Source organism: Lolium perenne, chromosome 7 (assembly GCF_019359855.2).
Source record: "Lolium perenne isolate Kyuss_39 chromosome 7, Kyuss_2.0, whole genome shotgun sequence".
Taxonomy (NCBI): domain Eukaryota; kingdom Viridiplantae; phylum Streptophyta; class Magnoliopsida; order Poales; family Poaceae; genus Lolium; species Lolium perenne.
In genome coordinates, this window is record NC_067250.2 from 323,760,184 (window position 1) to 323,787,631 (window position 27,448).

General features: G+C 46.3%; 3 protein-coding genes across 5 annotated transcripts; 1 reads left to right on the forward strand and 2 right to left on the reverse strand.

The window, feature by feature from the left end:
* The first annotated feature begins 7,404 nt into the window (after window positions 1–7,404).
* LOC127314789 (uncharacterized) lies at window positions 7,405–12,183 on the forward strand. 3 transcript variants are annotated; one of them, XM_051345313.1, is made up of 6 exons: window positions 7,405–7,569; window positions 7,682–7,780; window positions 9,589–10,476; window positions 10,575–10,742; window positions 10,824–11,159; window positions 11,787–12,183. In XM_051345313.1, exons 1-5 carry the CDS (start codon window positions 7,492–7,494, stop codon window positions 11,157–11,159), a joined length of 1,569 nt encoding a protein of 522 aa, XP_051201273.1. In that variant the 5' UTR covers window positions 7,405–7,491; the 3' UTR covers window positions 11,787–12,183. The 3 variants fall into 3 exon arrangements, with proteins under 3 accessions (XP_051201273.1, XP_051201274.1, XP_051201275.1); XM_051345314.2 differs by having other exon boundaries at window positions 11,875–12,183; XM_051345315.1 differs by lacking the exon at window positions 11,787–12,183 and having other exon boundaries at window positions 10,824–11,340.
* LOC127314943 (thaumatin-like protein 1b) lies at window positions 11,877–13,259 on the reverse strand. The gene is made up of 3 exons (XM_051345486.2): window positions 13,211–13,259; window positions 12,333–13,032; window positions 11,877–12,042 (listed from the first exon to the last, which is right to left on the reverse strand). The coding sequence occupies exons 1-3, from the start codon at window positions 13,257–13,259 to the stop codon at window positions 11,877–11,879; spliced, it is 915 nt and encodes a 304-aa protein (XP_051201446.1).
* Window positions 13,260–18,040: 4,781 nt separating this feature from the next.
* Window positions 18,041–23,016, reverse strand: LOC127314790 (UDP-glycosyltransferase 83A1). The gene is made up of 3 exons (XM_051345316.2): window positions 21,718–23,016; window positions 19,533–21,181; window positions 18,041–18,979 (listed from the first exon to the last, which is right to left on the reverse strand). The coding sequence occupies exons 2-3, from the start codon at window positions 20,023–20,025 to the stop codon at window positions 18,078–18,080; spliced, it is 1,395 nt and encodes a 464-aa protein (XP_051201276.1). The 5' UTR covers window positions 20,026–21,181; window positions 21,718–23,016; the 3' UTR covers window positions 18,041–18,077.
* Window positions 23,017–27,448: the final 4,432 nt, after the last annotated feature.

Sequence of the window (27,448 nt, forward strand, 5' to 3'; positions counted from 1 at the left end):
TAAACATGAGCACAACAATTGCCAAGTATCACATTACCCAAGACATTTATAGCAATTACTACATGTATCATTTTCCAATTCCAACCATATAACAATTTAACGAAGGAGAAACTTCGCCATGAATACTATGAGTAGAAACCAAGGACATACTTGTCCATATGCTACAGCGGAGCGTGTCTCTCTCCCATAAAGTGAATGCTAGGATCCATTTTATTCAAACAAAACAAAAACAAAAACAAACCGACGCTCCAAGAAAAAGCACATAAGATGTGATGGAATAAAAATATAGTTTCAGGGGAGGAACCTGATAATGTTGTCGATGAAGAAGGGGATGCCTTGGGAATCCCCAAGCTTAGACGCTTGAGTCTTCTTTATATATGCAGGGGTGAACCACCGGGGCATCCCCAAGCTTAGAGCTTTCACTCTCCTTGATCATGTTGCATCATACTCCTCTCTTGATCCTTGAAAACTTCCTCCACACCAAACTCGAAACAACTCATTAGAGGGTTAGTGCACAATAAAAATTAATATATTCAGAGGTGACACAATCATTCTTAACACTTCTGGACATTGCATAATGCTACTGGACATTAGTGGATCAAAGAAATTCATCCAACATAGCAAAAGAGGCAATGCGAAATAAAAGGCAGAATCTGTCAAAACAGAACAGTTCGTATTGACGAATTTTAAAATGGCACCATACTTGTTCAAATAAAAATGCTCAAATTGAATGAAAGTTGCGTACATATCTGAGGATCATGCACGTAAATTGGCTTAATTTTCTGAGCTACCTACAGGGAGGTAGACCCAGATTCGTGACAGCAAAGAAATCTGGAACTGTGCAGTAATCCAAATCTAGTACTTACTTTTCTATCAACGGCTTAACTTGGCACAACAAAACACAAAACTAAGATAAGGAGAGATTGCTACAGTAGTAAACAACTTCCAAGACACAAAATAAAAACAAAGTACTGTAGGTAAAAACATGGGTTGTCTCCCATAAGCGCTTTTCTTTAACGCCTTTCAGCTAGGCGCAGAAAGTGTATATCAAGTATTATCAAGAGACGAAGTGTCAACATCATAATTTGTTCTAATAATAGAATCAAAAGGTAACTTCATTCTCTTTCTAGGGAAGTGTTCCATATCTTTCTTGAGAGGAAATTGATATTTTATATTACCTTCCTTCATATCAATAATAGCACCAACAGTTCGAAGAAAAGGTCTTCCCAATATAATGGGACAAGATGCATTGCATTCAATATCCAAGACAACAAAATCAACGGGGACAAGGTTATTGTTAACGGTAATGCGAACATTATCAACTTTCCCCAAGGGTTTCTTTGTAGAATGATCAGCAAGATTAACATCCAAATAACAATTTTTCAGTGGTGGCAAGTCAAGCATATTATAAATTTTCTTAGGCATAACAGAAATACTTGCACCAAGATCACATAAAGCATTACAATCAAAATCTTTAACCTTCATCTTAATGATGGGCTACCAACCATCCTCTAGCTTTTTAGGAATAGAGGCTTCACGCTCTAGTTTCTCTTCTCTAGCTTTTATGAGAGCATTTGTAATATGATGTGTAAAGGCCAAATTTATAGCACTAGCATTAGGACTTTTAGCAAGTTTTTGCAAGAACTTTATAACTTCAGAGATGTGGCAATCATCAAAATTCAAACCATTATAATCTAAAGCAATGGGATCATCATCCCCAATGTTGGAAAAAATTTCAGCGACTTTATCACAGAAGTTTCAATGATTTAGCGATTTGAGGCAGTTTCTCGCGCTTTGCATTAGAAGTGGAAACATTGCTAACACCAATTCTTTTATTAGTATTAGTAGGAGGTGCAGCAACATGTGTAGCATTAACATTACTAGTGGTGGTAATAGTCCAAACTTTAGCTACATTCTTCACTTTAGCTAGTTTTTCATTTTCTTCTCTATCCCACCTAGCACGCAGTTCAGCCATTAATCTTATATTCTCATTAATTCTAACTTGAATGGCATTTGCTGTAGTAACAATCTTATTATGATGATTCTCATTAGGCAAAACTTTTGATTTCAAAAGATCAACATCAGCAGCAAGACTATCGACTTTAGAAGCAAGTATATCAATTTTCCCAAGCTTTTCTTCAACAGATTTGTTAAAAGCAGTTTGCGTACTAATAAATTCTTTAAGCATGGCTTCAAGTCCAGGGGGTGAACTCCTATTATTGTTGTAAGAATTCCCATAAGAATTACCATAGCCGTTGCCATTATTATAAGGATATGGCCTATAGTTGTTACTAGAATTGTTCCGGTAAGCATTGTTGTTGAAATTATTATTTTTAATGAAGTTTACATCAACATGTTCTTCTTGTGCAACCAATGAAGCTAATGGAACATTATTAGGATCAATATTAGTCCTATCATTCACAAGCATAGACATAATAGCATCAATCTTATCACTCAAGGAAGAGGTTTCTTGACGAATTTACCTTCTTACCTTGTGGAGCTCTTTCCGTGTGCCATTCAGAGTAGTTGATCATCATATTATCAAGAAGCTTTGTTGCTTCACCAAGATTGATGGACATAAAGGTACCTCCAGCAGCTGAATCCAATAAATTCTGTGAAGAAAAATTTAGTCCTGCATAGAAGGTTTGGATGATCATCCAAGTAGTCAGTCCATGGGTTGGGCAATTTTTAACCAGAGATTTCATTCTTTCCCAAGCTTGAGCAACATGTTTAGTATCCAATTGTTTAAAATTCATTATGCTACTCCTCAAAGATATAATTTTAGCAGGGGGATAATATCTACCTATAAAAGCATCCTTGCATTTAGTCCATGAATCAATACTATTCTTAGGCAGAGATAGCAACCAATCTTTAGCTCTTCCTCTTAATGAGAAAGGGAACAATTTTAGTTTAATAATATCACCATCTACATCTTTATACTTTTGCATTTCACATAGTTCAACAAAATTATTAAGATGGGCAGCAGCATCATCGAGAACTAACACGAGAAAATTGCTCTCGCATAACAAGATTCGATAAAGGAGGTTTAATTTCAAAGAATTCTGCTGTAGTAGCAGGTGGAGCAATAGGTGTGCATAAGAAATCATTATTATTTGTGGTTGTGAAGTCACACAACTTAGTATTTTCAGGGTTGGCCATTTTAGCAACAGTAAATAAAGCAAACTAGATAAAGTAAATGCAAGTAAACTAATTTTTTTGTGTTTTTGATATAGCAAACAAGATAGCAAGTAAAGTAAAACTAGCAACTAATTTTTTGTATTTTGATTTAGTGCAGCAAACAAAGTAGTAAATAAAACTAAGCAAGACAAAAACAAAGTAAAGAGATTGAGAAGTGGAGACTCCCCTTGCAGCGTGTCTTGATCTCCCCGGCAACGGCGCCAGAAAATATGCTTGATGGCGTGTAACTCACACGTTCGTTGGGAACCCCAAGAGGAAGGTATGATGCGCACAGCAGCAAGTTTTCCCTCAGAAAGAAACCAAGGTTTATCGAACCAGGAGGAGCCAAGAAGCACGTTGAAGGTTGATGGCGGCGGGATGTAGTGCGGCGCAACACCAGGGATTCCGGCGCCAACGTGGAACCTGCACAACACAACCAAAGTACTTTGCCCCAACGAAACAGTGAGGTTGTCAATCTCACCGGCTTGCTGTAACAAAGGATTAACCGTATTGTGTGGAAGATGATTGTTTGCAGAAAACAGTAGAACAAGTATTGCAAGAGATTGTATTTCAAGAAAGAGAATTGGACCGGGTCCACAGTTCACTAGAGGTGTCTCTCCCATAAGACAAACGGCATGTTGGGTGAACAAATTACAGTTGGGCAATTGACAAATAAAGAGAGCATGACCATGCACATACATATCATGATGAGTATAGTGAGATTTAATTGGGCATTACGACAAAGTACATAGACCGTCATCCAACCGCATCTATGCCTAAAAAGTCCACCTTCGGGTTATCATCCGAACCCCCTCCAGTATTAAGTTGCAAAGCAACAGACAATTGCATTAAGTATGGTGCGTAATGTAATCAACAACTACATCCTTAGACATAGCATCAATGTTTTATCCCTAGTGGCAACAGCACAACACAACCTTAGAACTTTCTGTCACTTGTCCCAGTGTCAATGCAGGCATGAACCCACTATCGAGCATAAGTACTCCCTCTTGGAGTTACAAGCATCTACTTGGCCAGAGCATCTACTAGTAACGGAAAGCATGCAAGATCATAAACAACACGTAGATATAACTTTGATAATCAACATAACAAGTATTCTCTATTCATCGGATCCCAACAAACACAACATATAGAATTACAGATAGATGATCTTGATCATGTTAGGCAGCTCACAAGATCCGACAATGATAACACAATGGGGAGAAGACAACCATCTAGCTACTGCTATGGACCCATAGTCCAGGGGTAGACTACTCACACATCACACCGGAGGCGACCATGGCGGCGTAGAGTCCTCCGGGAGATGATTCCCCTCTCCGGCAGGGTGCCGGAGGCGATCTCCTGGATCCCCCGAGATGGGATCGGCGTTGGCGGCGTCTCTGGAAGGTTTTCCGTATCGTGGCTCTCGATGCGGGGGTTTCGTCACGGAGGCTTTAAGTAGGCGGAAGGGTAGGTCAAGAGGCGGCGCGAGGTGCCCAGACCATAGGGCCGCGCGGCCGGGCGAGGGCCGCGCCGCCCTATGCTGCGCTGCCTCGTGGCCCCTCTTCGTTTCGTCTTCGGACTTCTGGAAGCTTCGTGGAAAAATAGGCCCACTGGGCTTTGATTTCGTCCAATTCCGAGAATATTTCCTTACTAGGATTTACGAAACCAAAAACAGCAGAAAACAAAGAATCGGCACTTCGGCATCTTGTTAATAGGTTAGTTCCAGAAAATGCACGAATATGACATAAAGTGTGCATAAAACATGTAGATAACATCAATAATGTGGCATGGAACATAAGAAATTATCGATACGTCGGAGACGTATCACGGTCGGCCCTCTTCTTGCTCTCGATCTTCCTCTGCTCCGCGGTGAGGTCGGGCTTCGCCTTCTTGGTCGCCGGCCCGGGCTCCACGACCACCGGAGCGTCCAGTTGAGGAGCCTCCGCCAAGGGAGGAGCGGCAACGGCCGCGAGCTCTGCCTCGTCTCCGATGGTGGCGGTGGCGGCGGCAGTCGCTTCGTCGGCCATCTCTAGGTTTTGGGAGTGGAGTGGACTGGGTGTGTTTTGGGAGACAGACAGGCGGGCCAGGGGTGGACAAGGGGAGGACGCGAGCGACCAGCATCCGGCGTCCGCGGCCACGCAAACTCGTCCCAGATTTGGGCCGGGTTTGGGTCGTCCCGGACGCCGCGGCCATCCGTTTTAGGGATAGGTCCGCGCGCTGGGCCGCGTTTTTGTCCGGCTCGACCCAAACGGACGCGCGGGCGCGGTTTGGGTCGCGCGGTTGGACATGCCCTAAGAGCATCTCCACTCGTCCCCCCGACGAGGCCCCCGAGCGACGTTTTTCCCATCCGGACGGCGAAATTCGGCCCAGTCGCGCCCCCGGTTCCTCGTTTTCGTCCGGATTTGGCCCTTCATCCATCCGGTGAGCCCACGCCATCCCCGGCCCCCCGGGGAGCGCTCGGGGACTCCGGACGAAACGAAAGCGCGCGAAACATTCCCGCGCGTCTGGTGGCCCCAACTTGTCGGCGAGAGACACCGATCGTCGTCCTCATCGCATCGTCTTCCGCGCGCTGTAAAAGCCTGCCGCCGGTCAGCATTCGCCGGACGCGTAGCTTTCACGCGGCGAGTTAATGCCGTCGCCTCGGTTTCATGCGCGCCTACCGCTATTTATCGCCGAACTACCCCGGCTGCCCCGCATTCACCTCCTCGCTCGTCTTCCCCCAAATCATCCCCGAACTCGAAGGAACCAGCAATGGCGAACAACGGTGCGGCCAACAACGGCTTCGGCCGCCGCTCTCTCCACCAATGGGAGGGGCGACTCCTACACGCGGCGGGCTACCCTGCGCTGCCGGACTTCCGCGCGCCGGGAGGCTGGAGGCTGAGCGCAGGCGGCGTGCCGATCCCGCCGCCGCCAACCGGTGGCGGCGCACTCAGGGAGGCGATCGACGAGGTGCTCGTCACTCTCAGTGACGAGCAGCGCGCGGATCCACGCTTCTTCCCCGACAACCACGAAGCGTGGATCGCGTTCTTCCGGCGAAGGTACGAACGCGAACTCGCCGCTTACGACGGCCCTCCTCCTCCTCCGGCAAGGAACAACGCCGCCGGCCGCCGCCGATGGTGGAGTGCGCCCAACCGCACCCTCGAGAATGTGCTCGCGCACATCGAGGATGGGAACTCCCCTGTCCTGGGGATGCCGCCACCGGTGGCGGCTACCGTGTCGCGCCGGCACGGTAGTTCCTGGATACCGAGGAGGATGGCGCCGTCCTCTTCGTCGTCGGGCTCGAGGTCGGCGTCTAGGTCCGGCGGGTCGACGCCGGCCACCGTCAAGAAGGAGTGGCCGTCTCCGGCCACCGTGAAGAAGGAGCCGGCGTCTCCACCGCCGACCAGAGGGCGCAGCAGCGGCGCGCTCGTCATCCGCGACCAGCCCTCCTCGCCGCAACGTGGGCGGAAGAGGAAGACGGCGAAGAATGAGGCCGCCGCGGCCGCCGCCAACCAGCTCGCCGAGGAGGAGGCGAAGCGCGCGGAGGACGCCGCGGTGGCGAAGGCGATCGCCAGGTCGCTGAATGACCTGGTGCCCGCCGACAACAGCCTCCCCATCGACGCCGCGCCGGAGTGGTCCAGGCGCGGCCGGGAGGGCCGAGGAGGCGGAGCCACGGCGGCGGATGTTGGATCCGGCCGCCGCGCGACAACTCGCCGCCGCGCGCGCCGCACCGTCGTCCTCGCGGAATGCCGCGCCCGGGGAGGTGATCAAGCTCGAGGAGAGCGGCGACGACGACATCTACCGGCCGTCGCCTCCACGCGCGCCGGCGGCGCCGAGGGCACGAGCCGCTGGTACGAGGCGCCGCCGCCCCAGGACGACGCCGGCTCCAGCGACGACGACGACGGCGGCGACTACACGACCTTCTACCGCCATTTCGGCATGTAGGAGGCCGCTTTTAGTTTTAGTATTAGTTTGCCAATCGCTGAATTCAAATATATGTACGAATTCGGCCTATTTATGTACGAACTCGCCTCTATATGTTAAATATCATTAAATTTCGCTTATGTTTGAACGAATTCGCCTATTTTGTCTGAATTCGTCGTATTACGTTGCATCCATCCTGGACTCGCGGCTGGGAAAATGGGCCTCCCCACGCCAAATCTTCCTCCAATCCGGACGAAAATTTCGCCGGATTTGAGCGTGGGGAGCCCAAACGAGTGGGGATGCTCTAAGATTGCTGGGACTGGGGCAGTGGGGCGTGTACCTAGCCGAGCCTCCACTTCACACTGCAGAGCGTCCCGTTGGCACGCCCCAAAAGGGTAAGCGGACTGAGCTATGGCCGATCTTGCAGCAGAAATGGCCGGAGCCAGAGAAGCTCCTCCTCGTCGTCCTCAATTGGATCTAAATCATCCAGTAAGCAGCACTCCCATCCTCTAACCTCGCCTCTCCTCTGGGCATTCCCGATGGATTGATTGCGGAGTCTGTTTGTCCATTAACCTGCCGCGTCGTTCCTCTCTGCCTGCAGCCGATGGATGAGGATGCGCCGGCGGGGAAGCTGAGCAGGATGGAGCACCAGCGCAGCGTCTGCGGCGAGCCGTCCTTCCGGATGGAGAACCTTCCTGAGGTAACTTCCGTTCCGCCAATCCCTTCCTTTTCTTCTCCAGAAGGAGAAAGGAAATCTTGCTTAAACATCACCGTTTCCCTCAAGATTCAACCTTCCTGAGGAATATCACATCAACGAACTAATTTTACACCAAATTTCCTGCTGAATGAGCCTCTACACACATTATAACTCGGGTAAAACGGAGCGATACCCCCCTACGTTTGTTACATAAATCGTTTTGGTTCGAACGCATACAGATGATACAGGTTGCCTGAATGTGTTCCCTGTGTTCGGCCTTGTGTAAGCCAGCTCATAGATTCATCGCTCCACAAATTGGAAAAGGCACATTAGTACAAAATCCCCAGGAAACATGCCTTGTTCCTTGTTTTCCAAACAGCCCCCAAATGAGCAAGGTAATCCATAGCACTACTAAATTGCGTTCTGAAACAGGAAACTGCAAAATCTGACAAGTACAAGACTGATAGGTAGAAACAACAACTCCACAGGTACTTGGCTAGAGGACAGTAAATATACAGATGGCCAATAGTTTCTGGGGCGCCACCACTCTGTAGTACTATGCCATCCAATATCCATGTCTCAGCGAAATGCCCAGAGTCGAAATTCTGATACTAACCAAAGGAAATTGTTTATCTTTCTTTTTGGGCATGTATCGTATTCCATATAAATTTGCAAGTGAATCAATTATCTTTAAACAGAGGAATTGGAGAAATTGACTGAAAACCGTTCCGCTGCCCGGTCCATCTTTTGTTTCCAGCAGGCAGGGAAAGTAAAATCTAGCTTAAGCATGTCACTAATACGCTCAGGATCCAATCAGTGTGTATAAAAAATAGCCTTCAATGTGAACTTCTTAGGGCAAAAAATCTGGTGTTCTTTTGTGTAGTTCACGATTTTCATTTTAAAGCAACGCTCAATGCTTAGGGACTTTGGGTCTCTTGCTCCAGTTGTTTGCTAGACGGATATGGTATCAGCTTGACTGAGCTGCTAGAGAGAGAGGAGAATCAGTGCACTACTCCCGGCTGACATTAAGAAAACCAGCAAACTAAAGGCTTCGTCAGGACACCACAAAATGTGCCATCAATCTGCTTTTTATTTTCTCTGATCGTCTCGACAGTTGCAAGGCTGCCTGCTGAATGTTTTTCTTATATCTGTAACCCAGCCCACAGATTCATCCTCCTCAAATCGCGGAAGAAGACACATTGGTAGGATTCTCACAAAGAGTACTTGAAAAACTTGCTTTGTTCCCTATTTTCCAAACATACAAAATCCAAGGAGGACATGGCTCATAAGTCAAAACAGTAATGGAATTGCACCAAAATTAACAATAGACTATTTACTCCACCGGCACTTGGCTAGAGGGTAGTGAGTATACATATGATCAGTAGTTTCAGGGGCATCGCGAAACATGCACTCTCATTACCATGCGATCCATGTTTCAGCCAATTGAACTAAGTAAAATTTCTGATTCTCACAGCTAAACAAAGGAAATTGTTTATTCTCTCTAGTAGCCAGAAGACAGGCACACACAACTATCTTTTTCCTCTGCCAAGGTCACGCCCCCACAGAGGTTGCCTCTATACACCTGCAACGGCATTGTGGAGTACATGCAAGATTGTTACGAAGAATACTGTAAAAACACCAATTGAAACTAAAAAGTTGCAATTTGCATCTTGTCAGATTTCTCTTTCCAGTGTATACAGTTTCAGCTCAATGTGTTTCTTGATTCGAGTAATTACTGACTAAACTGCAGACTAATTAGATTTTAGTTGAAATTCAACCCTACTAAACATTTGAGTCCTTTCTTGTCGCAGGAGATTCAACCTGTTGTGATGTCACTTCTCCCACTGAAAGAGGCGGTGAGGACAAGCATTGTTGCAAGAAGTTGGAGAATGCTCTGGAGATTTCACAGTAATCTGTGTTTTTATTGCCCCGATGATCTGGATTATAACTCCGATGAGTATGATGACACCGATGAACAAGCCATTGATGATTTTATCAAAATAAAAAGAGACAATTTCATTGAGGATGTAAATTGGGTTATCCAACGACATAGTGGAATAGGAATCAATAAGTTCAGAATCAGGTGTGGCCTGCACAAGGAGGACTTCGATCATCTTGACAGGTGGATTGCCTTTGCTGCTTCATCGAAGGCAAATGTCATAGAGTTTGACCTGAAGATGATTAATTATCCATCCAAAAAAGTTTACCACTTTCCTCTTGACGCCTTAGATGTTCAAGGCAGCTCTTTTGTGCAGTCCTTGTTTCTTGCTGATGTTTCTATAAAGCCACACTCGGATGTACGTGGCTTTTCTATACTCAGAAGGCTTGTTCTGCAATATGTTCAGATATTTGGGGATCTACGAGGGTTGCTAGCAAATTGTTCTGCACTTGAGGACTTATCGATCATCGAGTGCTCTGGTGTGGCCAATTTAAGCATGCCACACAAACTTGATAAACTTCAACATTTGCTAATTGACAAAACATATGTTAGGATGGTTGAGTTTCATGCTGCCGATCTTGCTCATTTTGAGTACAAAGGACTAGAGATCCCTATAGTACTTCATGGTTGCTCCAAATTAGAGAAGGCAACAATTATGTTTAAAGGAGGTAAAGGATTGGGCCGCTTATTCACTCTAGTTCCAAGCATTTTGCCAGTAAAGATACTACACGTGGGAGCTGATATACTTGGATATGAACAGGTGACCTGGTTTTAATTCATCTAGTCTTGTTTGCTTACCACATAGTTCTTGAAAAACTGGGTTGTAATATCATCTTATTTTTTATTGTCATGTTTCAGTTGCAGAAAATGACAACAAGATCGCTTGGCATGTTTACATGTTTGAGGCATATAACTTGTCAATTATTTGTCCGGGTCCGCCATAGCGAACTAAAGGCCGATAACGGAGTTCTTCAAGTGGCCCATTGTTTAAATGCTGCACCTCAACTGGAGACGCTCCACCTTAACGTGAGTGCCATTTTCTTGGCTGTCGCATGCTTGTGTTTGTTGTTCTACTCTGACCGACTGATTGCTAACTTCTGAATGCAGATGATATATTTGATCAAATATGGTCAGATGAGTCATCAGGTGGCGGTGGAGGAGGAAGATTCTCCTATGCGTCGCCATGATCATCTCAAGACTGTCTACATGAGCGGGTTTCGGCTCTACAAGGCTCAGAAGAAGCTGGCATTCTCCATCTTGGAGAATGCCTCTGTTCTCGAGCACATGCAGTTGGAGCCGAGGGTGAAGGCCGTAGCCGACAAGGCCGCGATATGCTATATGTTGAATGACCGCGTCGAAAGAAAATTCGTACCACAGGTCTGTGAATGGGCGCGGCTTGCCTCGCTACGCTTCGGGAAGGTGGTTACTGCCCCTTCAGAATGAGTAAGCTGTTCCTGTTCCCTTCTGTGTACTGTCAGATGATCTTATTATGCTTTTTTGAACTTTCAAGAAGTTATGTGTCCCCGTCTAGTATAGTTGAAGGCTTGAAGCTATTACATGAAGAATTTGAGTTATGAAAGATCAAACAAAAGTGCAATTATCTGTGATCATTTACATTTGCCAACTCTTGTGAAAGAAGTAGGACCTCTAGTTTCTACCCAGGTGAACAAAAGCTAAATTTCGCTTCAAAGCAGTACTCCCTCCTGCCCAAAATATGTTGCATATAAGCTTTGGTCAAAGTCAAACTTCGTAAAGTTTAATCATCTATATTGACAAAAATATAAACATATACAACAAAAAGATAATATTTTTAGAGTTGTTATGAAATATATTTTCATATTGTATGCATTTGTCATGGTAGATCTTTGTATTATTATTTATATTCTTGGTCAAAGTTTGCACAATTTGACTTGCACGAAAAATCATGCGCAACATAAAATGGGTAGGAGGGAGTATATGCTAAGGTGTTGAACTTCGAGCCATATAAGCGTCTGCACAAAATTAGTCACATTGCATTCTACTTGGTTGGCATCCGCCTGAACACGCTCTAAAACCAGAGCGATTTCGCAGCGGTTCGGCTTATGGATTGATTCAGGGTTTGTTGTGGTGAATGCCAAACCAAGCGCGGTGTTGTCCTGAATATTTGAGATCGTCACAGATTCACTGCGTCGACATCGCATGGAAGATGGTCATGGCCACGAGGAGGAGAATGATGGCGCATCTGGTCATTGCCGGATCTGCATCCGCCGATGAGAACACCATTGGCGGGTAGGCTGTGCTTGTCGATGGGGGCACCGCTGCCCCGGGATTCGCACCAGGGTTCAGGCTGCGCGTGCAGAATGAGGTGAAGGTGTCAGTATTGGGTCATGAATGAATGAATGCTGTACATGTATATATAATTGTGCTAAATTGTTGTTTGCTGAATGTTCTGCCTGCCAAAGGGAAGCTAATGACGCTGTCATGTTCAGCTTGCTCGTAATTAATCATTTCGTCGTTCCTACCTCCTACTGGAATACTCACCCCACATGCACGTCCAAAAAAGGAATCGATCCAATTGCCAAATGGCGACGACGTGCATGCCGAGCCAGTCCAACGATAGTTTTCCAACGCACGCACCTTGACCCGCCGGGGCAGAACACGACGTCGTACCCGCCGCCGGCGCAGGTGAAGGTCGACGTGGCGTCGTCGTAGGCGTAGCTGTACGCGAGCGGGCAGGCCGCCTTGAAGAAGCGCGAGTAGGCCGTTGGCGGGCACGTCGCCGGCGTCCCGTGCGCGCCGCTGCAGCAGTACTCCGCCGTCCCGAACGCCTCGCACGCGCTCCGGCACGCCACTGTCGCGCCCGACGCCGCGACGGTGACGCGCAGCTCCGGCGGGCACGACGCGTTCAGGTCGACGGGGCAGCCCGTGGGCTGGCACGAGCTCCCGTTCGCCGCCGCTGCCGGCGCCACGACCACCGGCACGTTGTAGCCGTCCACGAGGCTGACGTCGTAGAAGTCGTTCTCGCCAGCGGCTCCGGAAGCGAGGGTGAACTCCGCAAGGGTAGCCGGCGGTGCGGCACCGCGGCCGGAGCACTCGACGGTGCCCGAGCCGCAGTCGCCGGTCGCGCACGCAAAGGCGCCTGCGACGGATGGCCCGCAGAGCGTGCGTCCCCAGATGCGGCCGGACCAGCCATCGGCGACGGCCACGGCTCGGGACTCGGCCGGGGAGAGCGCGAAGCCCGTGGTGGCCGGCGGCGGGACGCCGGCGTTGGAGAGGATGCCCGGCCACACCGTGTAGCTGCAGCCGTTCGTCACGGTGAACGTCGCCGGCCGCGCTACTGCCGATCATTACAAATCCATATCAATTTTACATCGACACTTGATTACCACTACCAGCTTAACAGCAAAAAATTTAGCAGCTACGCATAGCATCGAGGATCAAACGGTTATCAAGGATGCAAGTAAACAACGACACTAACGATCGTACTAACAATGACACAAGAATGCAAACAGTACCTTGAAGGAAAGAGAGGCAGAGCAGAGAGAGAAGTGCTCCACCTCTCATGGAGATGGAGGAAGAGAGAGACACAGAGAAGGGATCAAAATTTAATCAACAGAGATGGTGCCAGAACAAATAATAAAATTTCTAACGTGTGCCAATACATGTGATGTGATCGTCTAATTAAGTAGCAGTACCAACTAACCAAGTGCTGTCCGAGAGTATTAAACTAAGGCATACTATATAAGAGTTTGTTGTTGCTTGGAAGAAACATTCAAGGTTCATTTGAGCTCCAGGGTTAATTTGCTGTATAGGTTGAGACTTGAGAGATGCAACGTCAATAGTACTCCCTCCGTCCGTTAATAGATGTCGGAAGGTTCGTCTAAATTCGGATGTATCTATGCACTAAAAAGTGTCTCGATACATTCGAATTTAGACAAACTTTGGACATCTAAAAAGAGACAGAGGTAGTACTAAGTTTGGTTTGTAAGTAGCTGTGCCACTAAGTATTATTTCTTTTCTTTTTCTTTCCCTTTTTCACATTCTTCCTTGGGTTGGTGAGTTGACGCATATAAAAAATTATACAATATCCATATCCACTTCAAATTTGGTCGAGAAAAAGCTCAAACAAGCATAGCAGAAGAACCACAAGACACCCTCCGGCCCAGCCAGTGGTGAAGGGTAGATAGAAGATTCTTTTGGTTGCTTTAGAAACATGCAAAAAATCGTAAGGTGATTTTTGCTAGGGGTGTGAACAATATAGTGAGACTAATGCGGATGATGTTCGTATATGATCCATTGATGATGTGGAGTTACTCGTGCTCATTGTAGGCTCTTTTTGTTAGTCAGCTTGTGCTCCAGTGATGTGGTCGTTGGTGTCGCTATCAACATAATAGTTTGTGCCTATTCCTACGTGGTAGTGTCTAAAAGTATCCGTTGCCCCTACTAAGTTTTCATGGCAATGACATATGAATAAGGGTCCAACTGTTTAGTCAAGTGTATACACATGTTGTTTCATCGTTAAAGTGTAAAAAATGGTTTGATATCCACAAACATTTATATTCAATGCATTTTTTTATGTTAACTTGTATGTTGATTACATTGAAAGTTGCTAGCTCCTTTGCATGTTTTGGTTTTGTATCTAGCATATGTATGTATATCTTACGCTTCCTATTTTACTTAGTTTGTGTAATTAAGCATGTGTATGTTGTAATGCACATCATATGCTTATGTTTGTTGATTTGAGATTTTTTTGTATCTTAATCATATCTTATTTCACTCTTATGAGAAATAAATGTATGATCACATTATGGGGAAGTCATATGCCTTGGGCACTTCATATTCCTAAATCTAGTCTCTATGTGGTATGCTAGAGATCATGAGAATTTAGAATTCTATAAATATACATTATTTATATACCTAGTTGGTTTTTATCTGCATCTTGAGAAAAATATATGGATTATCATATTATAGGGGAGTGATATTCTCTAATTTGGGGATATTTTTGATTATATATTCTATTTGAGCTAATTTAAGTTGTTTATCTTGTGTATGATGTTTCTATAGCTCCCCAAGACCATCTACATTGCTGATTAGTGTGACATTAGCTATCAGCAAAAACTCTATAACTACCGTTGTAGATTTGGAAAATTTGTGGCTTTCTAAGGATGTGACACCGGAAGAAGATTCCTTGGCTATGGAGGAGCAGTGGTTCTTACTAGTTTTTTAGGATTTAACTGTACCATCTATTAGTGAAATGGATGCATTTATTGCACTTATACCATCTATTCGTAAAACAACTTAAATCTAGTGTATAAACAACTTATGATGCTTGCACATTTGAGCATTTGAGCTTATGATAACTTAGGATATATGTTAGTTGAATCTAGTGTATAAACCATGTTTGTACTTCATAGATTAGAAAATTGTTACTGATAAGTAAGTGCACATATTAATTTAGACCATCTCACTAGTAGGAATATACCTATTGGTGGCATAGTACCTCCTTTGCTAGCTGACATGGGTATGCCATATCGGGTCCTTAACATTACCGTCCACGGTACAAAGCCCGGGAAGAAATAGAAGAAAGCCCATGGAGAAATCCAGATGAAGCCAAAGACTACGTTAGGAAAGTTAAGCCCATATCAGATGAGCGGACTTGTAATGTAACTCTACCTCGAGGTAGACTCTGAGACGTAGCCCGCTATACAAGGGCTAGGAGGAGCCACCGAGAGGGGATAGATTCAATCAGACGAGACACCTTGTAACCCTAGTTCGACATAAAACAAACTCGGCTATTTGCCCTTGATCATAATACTCGTCGACTGTCTAATTTGGCTGACCGGTTTGTTGATTCGCCAGTGTCCTCCTTCCTAGAAACCCAAATCCATCATCATGTGTATTAAAAAGGTTAACCCTTTGTCACTAGCAGACCCCAATGAGCCACTTGTATCACACCATTGGTACGTGGTTATTGGTGGCATACCCTCCATGTACGCTACAAGTAACCATTATTGGTGGCGTACCCTGGAGCACACCACCAACACCGCTTCTACTGGTAGCGTGCATGGGATGTACGCTACTAGTACGTGGATCTGCTAGTAGCCTGTTCCTGCTTAGTATGCTATTAGTAGGAGCACGATGCTAATACTGTATTTTGTGGAAATAATTTTTTCATGTGCCGTCGTATTTGTACATGTACAATTGATGCAATCAAAGCAGCCTCCATTATACATGTATGTCGAAATGCCCAATTACACCTTTATGATCACCCTATTACGATGTGATGATTGATGCAATCAAAGTATAGTGATTAAATATGATCTCACGGTCTAAGGATTAGGTCACTATGCGTTCATAAACATCGTAATGTTATACTTTGTGACTTGATCGTGTTACAATATTTATATATTGGGAAAGTCCATCATATCATTGACTTAATGATATGATACCATTGTCAAATGAGTATATGTCCATGACCGGGAAACCTCGACCATCGAATGATCACAATGAGCTAGTTCACACACATATGCTTACTAGGGACCATGGTTTGTTTGCAATACCACACGTGTATTAATGTTTATGATTAATATAGTTATATCATGGCACACAACTATTATGAACTATTGAGATACAAAATAAATACTTCTTTATTATTCGCCTCGAGGGCACTATCTCCAACACCATGGTGGCAGTGGTAGCGGCTGACAGAGAGACTATGACGGCTGATCCCGAGAGCTGCAGGCCAGAGGAGTTGGAGTTCACCGGCCATGGGGGTGGCGGAGCGCGCTGCATGGTTAGTGTTTGGAGGGATGTGGCGGCGGTGTATGATAATGCTCTAGCTAATACCAAGTTTGATTTTAAGGATGTGTTGGGCACAACCTCCACATATCTTCTTTATATATAGATCAACAGATTACATACGGTTACATATGCGTATGATGTGTTGGGCACAACCTCCACATATCTTCTTTATATATAGATCAACAGATTACATACGGTTACATATGCGTATGAGTACATGACAGGTTACTAGTACAAATTAACTCGAAAGTTAGAGACGGCACCCTGAGCCAATTTCCACCATGTTTAGGAAAAACCTCTTCAGCTATCAGCCCTCAACCGATCATGATTTCATTGCCTGGAACAATCTCACCGGACATGGTGGTGTGCTTTTCCTTGGAAGGAGAAGTCCCGAGGATAACTGTCCTTGTTCTAAAAAATGTCTACGAAGAGGAAGAGGATGAAGACGAGGAAGACCAGTTATCTCCAGTTATCTCCCTGGGATGCCACCTTACCGATGGTGAGAATGAACACCTCCAACAAATCTTCCCTCCAAGTAATTCATTCATTGTGGTGTCATTTGTCACTCGTTTGACGAGGACGAATGTTGAGAGGCGCCTTATGGTACATATATTATTTCTTCAAGTGACCCTATAGCTATATATCTTCTTACTTCCTTTGTTGTATTCATAATTTACGAGAATGGTTGTGTAACATCAAGTTATCTCACTTTTGCATCGTAGAAACTAAGTACATAGTTTCTCATCTTTATATCCCTCAAGATGACTTGGTTAGACTATCCAGTGGAACACAAGGTGGCAATAACCGTAGGCATCTTGCCAGGAAGTTGGTGGGCTCTTCATGAATTAGGTCGGGGTGGCTGGTGGTTTCGGGATCACGTAGAAAATGCGTCTTTTATGCCTCGGGTATTAGCCATAGCTCGTACCCCTTCTTCATTCTTGCCAGAACCAGCACACCGGTCAATGGGGGCCCTTCTACCCACCTTGAGCCGGCATGTTTCAAACATGAGCAAGTGGCATCACCGCTATCAAATACAAGACTGATTTGGACTATGTAGGATAGCTGGTTCTAAGTGCACGTTCGGTGTACTAGTGGGTGTACAACTATACAAGGTACACTATTGACGTATCTTTAACAGATGTTGCTATTGTAGTTAAGAGTGATTCTCGAGACTAAAGACATCTTTGGTCACTCTCTTTGGTGACCCTTGAGCAACATAATCTTTTTATATTAATTGATTTGTAGAATCTCAATGCAAATATATGTATAAGATTTGTTTGGCATTAAATTTTCTAGTACTACGTGCTATGATACGGTATCTACCTATGATACTATTATCATCTCTCATCTTTAATCACATTGCCACATCAGCTTTTTGCATGCATGTGATGCATGATACTACCTATGATATTTCCATTGTGGGTAGTCTTATTGGCGACGTGGATGCTTTATTATCCCTGACTTAGTGCACAAGTGGTGTAATTATACTTTATTCCTCTGCAATTTTAACCTTACGTTAAGCGTGTGCTAATTTGCAACACACACACACTGAGACACTCAAGCTTACATAGAAGCAGATCATCATGCTTTCTTCATCCCCTCTGCAAAAGTATCAAAGTTTCCATACGAGGATCCCCCTTCTTGAATGCTCTCGTGCGCCGCCTTCTTCATGGCCTCCACCCTCTCCCTCATGTCGGCATTCCCCATCAGCTCTTCCACACTGCCGGCTATGTGCTCCTTCGTTATTACCCCAGACTCGTCGGCGACGGCCTTGAGGCCGACCTTCCAGATATCAGAGATGTAGAGCTGGTTCACAAACTGGTCGGCGAAGTAGGGCCAGGCAAGGAATGGCACGCCATTACGGACGCCTTCCATGGTGGAGTTCCACCCGCAGTGCGACACGAAGCATGCCACCGACGGGTGCGCTAGCACACGCTGCTGCGGCGACCATGTAACCAGCTTGCCTCGGCCACCGGCGCCACACACGCGGTCCAGGAAGCCCTCCGGGTACTCGTGCACGGCGCCGCCCTGGAGAATGTCGGGGCGCACCACCCACAAGAATGACAGGCCGGAGAGCTCGAGCCCCAGGGCGAGCTCCTCGAACTGGCGCCAGTCGAACATCGTGAAGCTGCCGAATGCGACGTACACGACGGATCTCGCCGGCTGCGCATCGAGCCAGGACATGCACTCCTCGTCCTCGGGCTTCCAGAAGTGGCCGACGGCCTTGCCGCTGCGCTCGCCGGTGAGGAGCGGGCCGACGGGCAGTACATTGGGGAAGAGTGAGAATGCCGCCGGTTCTGCATCTTTGAAGGAGTTGCAGATGACGAAGTCGCACTGCTCGATTGCACGGACGCCCTCGACAAGGTACCGGAAGAGGGCCGCCTGCTGGTCGTGGTCACCTATGCAGTTCCATGAGAGGTGGGCACTATGCATGAGGGGCATGTCGGGGCTCAGCTGAAAAGGTTTGTCACCCAGTGCAGACCCTGCAAAGGTGGACTGGTTAATTAGTATATCCCCACTTTCAGTGTTTCAGCCGGGTAAAATCATCAAAATCTTAGTTTCAATTTACTCACTCTATCGTGTCTACATTTTATCCTTTTAAAGATCATGTCAAAGTCATAGCTGACTAGGCATGGGACACACCCCTCCTAACACCCCAGGTCAAGTCCTCTCCGTATACAACTCCACACCGACACATACCCTCACTTTCAACCATTGCCATTGTGACCCTCTCTACACTCCAGTTTCACTACCGAATATTTTTAGATTGGGTTCAAATTAGGTTCACCACTAGGAGCATGATACCCGGTTTATCCTTGAGATGAAGTCAATTTACCCACGAATATAATGACATGACGACTCGTATACGGAGTACGTTATTTCGTGCACCGAATTTATCTATGTCATAATCGACTACAATTTTCGCAAGTCTTATCCAATTTTGAAATGCGCAAAAGTACTTCAGTTGAAGTTGTAGTAAGTTGTGCCCTTGGGCAGTTGGGCTAAAGAGAATTCAGTTAGCTAGCGTCCACTTACCGTCTTCCGGATCAATGATCTTATCCTCGATGAGCTTGTTAAAGCCCAGCAGCGTCGCCAGGACGGCGGTCGACGCCGGCCACACGGCCGCCGACCGGATCCCGGTCCTGCGCGCGACTTGCAGCGCCCACGACCCGACGTTGTAGTCGGTCACCATGCACGTGATCTTGCCTCCCGCGCCACCGCCCTCGCCGCTGGTGCGGACGAGCTCTTCCACCCGCGGCGCCATGAACTCCTCCATGAGCATGGTGAGCCTCACCAGCTGGTTCCGGTCCTCCCCGGGGGCCATGCCGTCCGGCACCGCCACGAACCGGATCCGGCCGCCGTCCTCCAGCCCGGCACCGGCGGCGACGACGCGGGCATGGTTGAACTCAGTGTTTACGAAGGTGACGGCGAAACCCCTGTCGGCCAACGCGTGCGCCACCTCCAGCAGCGGGATCACGTGGCCCTGCGCCGGGTACGGGATCACCAACGCGTGCGGCGGAGACACCATTGCCGACGATCGATCGTAGATGAACAACCGTGGTCGATTTAGCTAGCTAGCTATCGGGGACGATGGTGCATGCAGTAGGTATATACTCCCTCCGTTCTAAAATGTAAGACGTTTTGGACTTTTTCCGACCAGGTGAAAAACGTGCAAAATTACGTTTGTACCCTCCTCAATCTGGATCGCGATCGTCTTCCCGCATCATCGTCTTCGATGGCGTTCGGTTCCCAGCGACTCCTCCGCCCCCAGCTGGCACCTCCGGCCCCTGCAGCAGCACCTCCGCCGGTCCTCCCCCAGCCAGCACCTCCGGCCCCGTCCAGCACCTCCGGCCCCCAGCCAGCACCTCCGCCCCTGTCCAGCACCGCCGCCGCCGCCGCCACCACGATATCCTCCATTCAAGCTTCTCTGCAGTCGCCGTGACCGGATCCGGGCGCCCCGTCGCACCATATCTCCACGCCTGCTGCCAGAACGCCGGCACTCGGCCTTCAGTCCCGGCTCCACCCATTCTTTCAGCACCTCCTGTGTCTGCCGGCTGCGTCGAGGATCCCGGGCTTCGGGGTGTCGGTGAGGCCATGCTGGATGCGCATCCTAGCCAGCTGCTTGCTACTCCCGCCGCTGCATTAGTTGCTGGCTTGCTGCTGCTGGGATTCTCGCCCGTCGGAGGTCCGACTCTGCCGTTGGAGGGCGGATGGTGCAGCGCTTTCCTCGATGAGGGCTGATTGGCCCAGCGTTCTTCCTCTGCCCGGCTGATGCAGATGGTGCTCGAGACCATGTCTGGGTTGTCGCCCGCTTTTCCGCGTGTTGCTGCTCCCGCCTCCAACGCGGCCTCCATCAACGGCTGCTTGGAAGGCAACGAAGAATGGTCAGTTGCTTCACGAGCTCCCTTGGGCATCCAGGCCACACCGTCACTGCACCTCCTCAGCTTGATACGCCCGTGGCTGCAGACCTCGTGGACGGCCATGGATGTGAGTTCTCTGGGCCAAATCGGATGAGTTCTGCGCCATTCCGTCTCCCCGAATTCATCACACGGACGGCTCCTCCGGCGTGGTTGAGGGATCGATGTTTTCGGTATCTCTCCGAGATACCAATCTTTGCCACTTCGATGTGTTCTTCTCCTCCAGCCCTACGCAGATCGTTGTGGTTGTGCTCTTCTCCTCCGGCCCTGCAACAATTGCTGACCCACATCAGTACGGACTCCTGGGACCTCAACTATACTCCACCCGATGAACAAGTAGATGAACAAAATGCTGGAGTAGATGAAGAAATGGATGTGCTAGAACATGATATGCTGTATTGTGCTATTTTTCCTTGTGTACAAACTGCATCTACTGAAATTATTGTGTACTCCTAAATTACAGGCAGGGTGGAGTAGGTTTCAGACAGGACAATTAACTCAAATTGACTCTAATTCTATCAGGTACTCCCAGAAATTACATACTCAGTCTGGAGTATATGTGTAACATGCGACACAAAGACAATCCCAGAAAATGCTCAGTCTAGATAGTAAAAATAAACTAAGTTATCATGTGAAAGCAACCAGATATTTAGACGGACAATACCAGATCTTTAGTCTGGACAGTTTAGAGTACAATCATGATAAATCATGAGATACTCGAACATAATACCCTGCTAACAAGATACATAGCCTCAAACATAAATAACAGGAGTAGAAGATTGCAATAAAATAGGTAAAGTTACCGGCTAGTCGTTTTTTTCTACTTTTTGGGTCTGATTATTGAACTAGTTCACTCTGCAATCTCACATCACTTCCCAATAATACAGTAGCGGCACAAGAAATCCAAACAACCAGTTAAGTTAATTAATCATCAAGGTTCAGTACCAGACTCAAATACACACAGGCGTTGAGGTAAATCTGCTCAGATACAAACAAACCGACAGATGCACACAAGGTTCAGTTAGTGATGATTAGAAAAGTAGAAAGGTGAAGTCAAGACATGGACAGTAGCAAATGAAATAAATATACATGGAGCATTTTATATTTGGGTTAAGGTAAAGCAAATGTCCTACACAAAGCATCAAGCAGCCTACTCAAACCAATGTCTATATATTTGAACATAACTGCAGTAAGAGAGCAGATCCAGAGTACATCTGGATATAAACAACCCCACATTTATACTCCGTAATAAACACGCTTGTTCTCAGTAAAGCTACTACTCCGAACAGAGACAATTGGGAGCAAAACTGATTTTTCACATAAGTAACTCGAAGACTATACAAGAATGAATATCAATGAACATGAAAAGTTTACTCCATAACAGCAACCAGATGAAAAGTATGAATATCAATGAGCAATGAACATGAAAAGTTTACTCCATAATGCAATCACCTTAAGTAGATCATAACAGTATCCATCAACAACAGCGTAGCAACTTATTCAAACTAGAATCAGACACAATCCATAAATACGAATTGCAATATTAACAGTATTCAAGGCCTGCGTAGACGGAGCTCTTAAGGTGATAAAGATGGACTAGATATATCTGAAAGCACATACATAAAAAATTCAACAGCTCTTCCATGCGTTCAGTGTCTAGATCTTGTAAGCAGATCTCTGAACAATCACATAAACAGTCTAAAAATGGCATGTTTGTGACAACACAAAGTACTACTCGGTCCAGTAACATTCACCATACTACTCTCAATGAACTGAACAGAAGTTGAGCTACCATTCCGGACATAACAACAATGAGATGGAAGGACTCGACAGTTCGACAGTGTAAAATGATCTGGAAGTTGAGCTCAAGCCATTCCATAGTTGAGCTCTCTTCATGTTTGTAACAAACCACTTGCTTCCAACAATGTTAATCACTTAATATAATGATCTGCTAATTTTAATGGCCAGAACTGATATGAACAATGGCCTTCTATTCATTAGAATGGAGGCTGTAAATAAAAGACAGTGATCATCAGACCGATCGTCACTGCTAAGAACTGTGATCATAATATCCTAACAGAGCTTGCAGAGAGATCGAAATTACTGTACTTTGTTGCAGTAGGGAATGAGTTCTTGCAGAGCCCTCATCTTCTCGTTGATCATGTCCCTCCTCATCTGCATCCGTCAGATGATCCAAGCGAGGGTTAGCACTCAGCAATGGTTGCCAGAACAAGAATATTTCAAGCAAGACCAAAGTATTTAATCAGGTACGTACCCTCTCCGAGAGGTTGTGCACTTGGGCTTCACGCCACCGTTTGCTTGTGGAAGAAGGCTCACGTTTCGTCACAGCAGCCGAATGAGCAGACTAGTACGGGGTAGGGATAGGAGTGGCGCGGCCAGGGCTAGTAGCATTGGCAGCAGCAGTACCTTCTCCTGGCGGCGCAATCTTGTCGAAGGAGTCACCGTCCTGCGGCGAGGAGGACGGTTCCCCAGTGGCAGCAGGCGCAGATTCCCCAATGGGGGAGATGAACCCGTGCTTATCAAACATCCCGAATTCAATCGACGCGGAGGCGGGGAGAGCGGAGCAAGAGAAGCAACCGTCCGTGGAGGATTGGGAGCGGCCGACGTCGGTGGCCACCGGCGGTGGCATGAGCAATCCAGACCCTGGTCCCGAGACAAACAGATCAGAAATCCACAACAGAGATAGCTTGAATTTGATCGAGCAATACGAGATACTACACGGCCGCATAACCTCATTGGGGCTCCGAGTGGCGTCTCTCTGCTTCCGCTTACCTATGCTGTTTCCGGCGTCCGCTGGCATTTGGCAGAAGATCTCCGAGAAGAGCACCATCCCGGGTGAGATGTCGTCGACCACGAAGGCTGCCTCGAGTCCCCGCACCGGCGGCTCCCACCAGACAAGTCCACCGCCATCTCTCACGGTGATCCGCGAACCCAGCCAAATCGTCGCCGGAGCACGCAGATTCAGCGCCCCCTTGCCCAGCAGCAAATCGCGCACGCAAATCTGGCGCCTGCTCTCCCAGCAGCTCGTCGCCGGCTCGTGAAAATGCGATCTTTGACCTCCGAGCATTTGCGTCGTTGCAGGCGAGATCCGAGAGGATACAGGGTGGCGGGCAGCAAGGCGGCGCTGGGGCGCGAGAGGAAGACGACGCCGGAGGTGGGGCGCGACATGGAGGTGGTCGCGGCGACCTGGAGGAGCGAAGGGAGGAGAGCAGGAGCGAGGAGCGTATCCGTGAGAGAGGTAGCGAGTGGGAACGAGGCGTCCGCGCGCGACGCGATAAGGGGCAAAACGGGAAACTCACATTATTCCGTAGCGTGAAAAAAAGTGAACGTGGAATCCCAACGTCTTACATTTCAGAACGGAGGGAGTACCTATCGATATCGATCGTCCAAACAATCCATATAATTTATAGTGAGAGGAGAGCGTGGAAACAAAGAAGTGACGGTTATTTTGTGGCTCCAGTAGTGATTAATTAACTAAATATAAGCTCCGGCCTTCTTCTTGTTGGGGTTTTAGTTCCAGAGCAACAAGAACAGGTCGGCTGATAGATCAGCTGGCATTTTGTGTTCTTATTTACGGATCCATTGCCAGTTTCTTGTAGACAGACACACTTGGCAAGTGAGGGCTCACCCTCACTGGTAATTATTCTACTTACTGGAGACTACTTCAAACTTCATGTATGCCCAGTGAGAAGCACCAATAGCTTCGCCCAAGATTGTACATTCGCTACCAAGAGGAAAACAATGTTGCTGGAGGATACCAACCGCAGCTGTCCGTTATGGTGAACCTCGCATGATGGTGATCGCAAACTTATTAAGGACGACTACCCATTCTCCATTAGTTGGTCACTACAAGCTTAATTGATTAACAACTACAAATTTAACATCTACAACGTCCAGCAAATTGAAGCAATTAAGGATACCAGAACAACACTAACTACTAGTAGTACGTGTTACCAAATTATACTACATAGTTAAAACCGTTGTTATCGAGATCAAGATTAAACTACTGGCGACCCAGCATCTAATTTCCACTTAATCAAGTACGTCATCTCCTGTGCGCTACAGCACTTGCATGACGAAGAATGAGCCATGCCCAGTATTAAAAAATTGCCTTATGCTCAGCAGATAAACCATCACCAGATTACATAGCAGACCACGACTTTTACCGGCAGGGACGGAGCTAGAAAATTGATGCGATGGTATCAGCTCTATCTTCGTTGGTGTCATCTTTACAAATAATGAGTGCTTAGTGCAGATTTAGTGAGAGAATTACAAAAATCGCTGGTGTCAGCTGACACTAGTGTTAATGAAGCAGCTCCGTCCCTGTTTACCGGCACACGCTCAATTGATGATGGTCGATAAAATCCGGTCAGTTTCTAGCGGATTCGGCGGGACACCGCCGTTAGCCGCATGGGTTCCCAAAAAGCTAACGCGTGCACATGTTATGTGATAGGTGATGCGTAGGTGGTCTACTATCATCGCACGGAAGTTTCACGTCATACTAAAATGCGCCTCATGTAGCTGCTTCACAAATAAAAAACGTTTGGACACGCTAAAAATAAAAAGATGATCGCCCATGGGTCGGATTAGAATTCCGCACCGGGGTCTTGCTTCCCATACTAGGGACCACACACGTGCCAAATATGACATCGTTTCGGCAAACTATGCTATGCCGAGGTTGTTTCCTACCTCATTTCCGATAAAGTCAACCAGATTTAAACTATAGGTACTTGATCTAATGCTCATAATTTTTGGGTAAATTAACTTTGTAGGTTCAAAATATGATATGGATGTCATATTTGTATTCCTCTCATTTTTCTGATCAATTTAGACATATTATTTGCCAAATTCGTATTTACTGATATTAATTATTCTATATTAAATAAAAAAAGACAAAAAATAAAATCATTTATTTGTTTTTCAAATTCTATATTATTATTATTCATATATATTCATTGTTGTTTACTTAAGTAATAGTTTAGAATTCAAAAATATAGAGGTGTGGCATCACAGTCAAATGGTTAATATGATTGATATGGTAGTACTAACAACAAGGTGTTATTTCTTTAATGGAAGCTCATCCGAAGAGAACCAAAAAGTTAAGCGTGCTAGGGTGGGAGTAGTGTGAGGATGGGTGACCAACTGGAAAGTTTGACTACAAGTGTAATTTGACCTAAGATTAGGTCTACTAAGTGTGATTGTGAAAGATTAACATGTAAAAAAAGAATAAGAAGAAAATTGGAAAAAATGTTTTTTTTCAAAAAACATAATTTGAATATTTTTCAAATTTTTTTTTAAAAAAATTTGAAATACTATGCCGACGGTAAAACCATCAGCACATCAATCTGCGCCGATGGTGATTGGACAGTCCCCGACCAGAACTATACCGATGACGGTACGCCGACAATCACCGTCGGCACAGCCTGTGCCGACGGCCTTCCTTGTTGTGCCGACGGCTGGTGGCTGTCGGCAGCCCGTAGTGATATTTCCTCGTGTATATGGCCATGTCTGCCACTACTAAACAATGTCCCTAGAGACGCGTTGATTACAAATAAAGCCCGAGCGTACTGGACGAGGGGTGTTTTTATATAGAAGACACTGATCAAGTGTTGGCCTTTAAATGAATAAAGCCGCATAAGACTCGGAAATGCATTTCGGGTTATAGGTGCATATGAACCAGTTATGTGAAAATATAATTTAAAATATTAAAAATTCTGAAATAAATTTCACATGCATATCTAGATATTTTATGTTGATACACAAATTTTCAGGAAAATAGAATATTTTTGTGTCCCATGTAAAAAAGATAAATTTTGATGCTTCAACACGATTATTCACCAAACATTTTTTGTGTTTTTTGCACAAGCAACATAAATTGTTCGTTTCCCCGGAAACTTGTGTGACAACATAGATGTGTCTGTGAATTTTTTTATTTCAATTTTTTGATATTTTTTGATATTATATTTATGCATTTTCAATAATAAATTTATATGCACCTACGAGCCAAAACACGAGCTCCCATACGTATAGATGCTGAAGAACGAAATCTCCTCTCGCGATCAGCAAACCAGAGACGGCTTGTACCTGGGTAATTTCTTTATGTTTTTGTAGCTTGACAATGATCTAAATCTTTCTTGAAGTCCACTATCAAATAACTAAAAGAGGGCGGCAACATCCCTAGTGTATGTGTACCCACACTCACCGCAAAGTGCTCAATAGGTGCCTTTGATGTTTTGTTGGTACCAAACTTGATCTCAAGGAGCGCTCGGAGGTAGCCTACTATCACTAGTAGAAAAGAGGCATTTCGTCATGTTCCTTTTAGTCCCGGCCCTAGTCTAGATCGGAATTAAAGGCCTGGCCACGTCGTCCCGCATCCGCCCATGCGCACGACAACCTTTTGCCCTGGTTTGTATGGGCATCTAGTCCCGGCTGGTAACACGCGAGCCAGGATTAAATCTCATGCGTCTGCTAGCACCCCTTTAGTCCCAGCTGGTGAGACGAGCCGGGACAGAA

What these genes read in the sequence shown, in the direction of transcription:
- LOC127314943 (XM_051345486.2), bottom strand. Translation starts at nt 13,259, where the DNA reads ATGAGAGGTGGAGCACTTCTCTCTCTGCTCTGCCTCTCTTTCCTTCAA. An exon ending in CTGCCTCTCTTTCCTTCAAG is followed by an intron (nt 13,033 to 13,210) that starts GTACTGTTTGCA and finishes AATGATCGGCAG; the next exon opens with TAGCGCGGCCGGCGACGTTC. An exon ending in TTCTGCCCCGGCGGGTCAAG is followed by an intron (nt 12,043 to 12,332) that starts GTGCGTGCGTTG and finishes CTGCACGCGCAG; the next exon opens with CCTGAACCCTGGTGCGAATC.
- LOC127314790 (XM_051345316.2), bottom strand. Translation starts at nt 20,025, where the DNA reads ATGGTGTCTCCGCCGCACGCGTTGGTGATCCCGTACCCGGCGCAGGGC. An exon ending in GATCATTGATCCGGAAGACG is followed by an intron (nt 18,980 to 19,532) that starts GTAAGTGGACGC and finishes CCACCTTTGCAG; the next exon opens with GGTCTGCACTGGGTGACAAA.
- LOC127314789 (XM_051345313.1), top strand. Translation starts at nt 7,492, where the DNA reads ATGGCCGATCTTGCAGCAGAAATGGCCGGAGCCAGAGAAGCTCCTCCT. An exon ending in AATTGGATCTAAATCATCCA is followed by an intron (nt 7,570 to 7,681) that starts GTAAGCAGCACT and finishes CTCTGCCTGCAG; the next exon opens with CCGATGGATGAGGATGCGCC. An exon ending in TGGAGACGCTCCACCTTAAC is followed by an intron (nt 10,743 to 10,823) that starts GTGAGTGCCATT and finishes TTCTGAATGCAG; the next exon opens with ATGATATATTTGATCAAATA.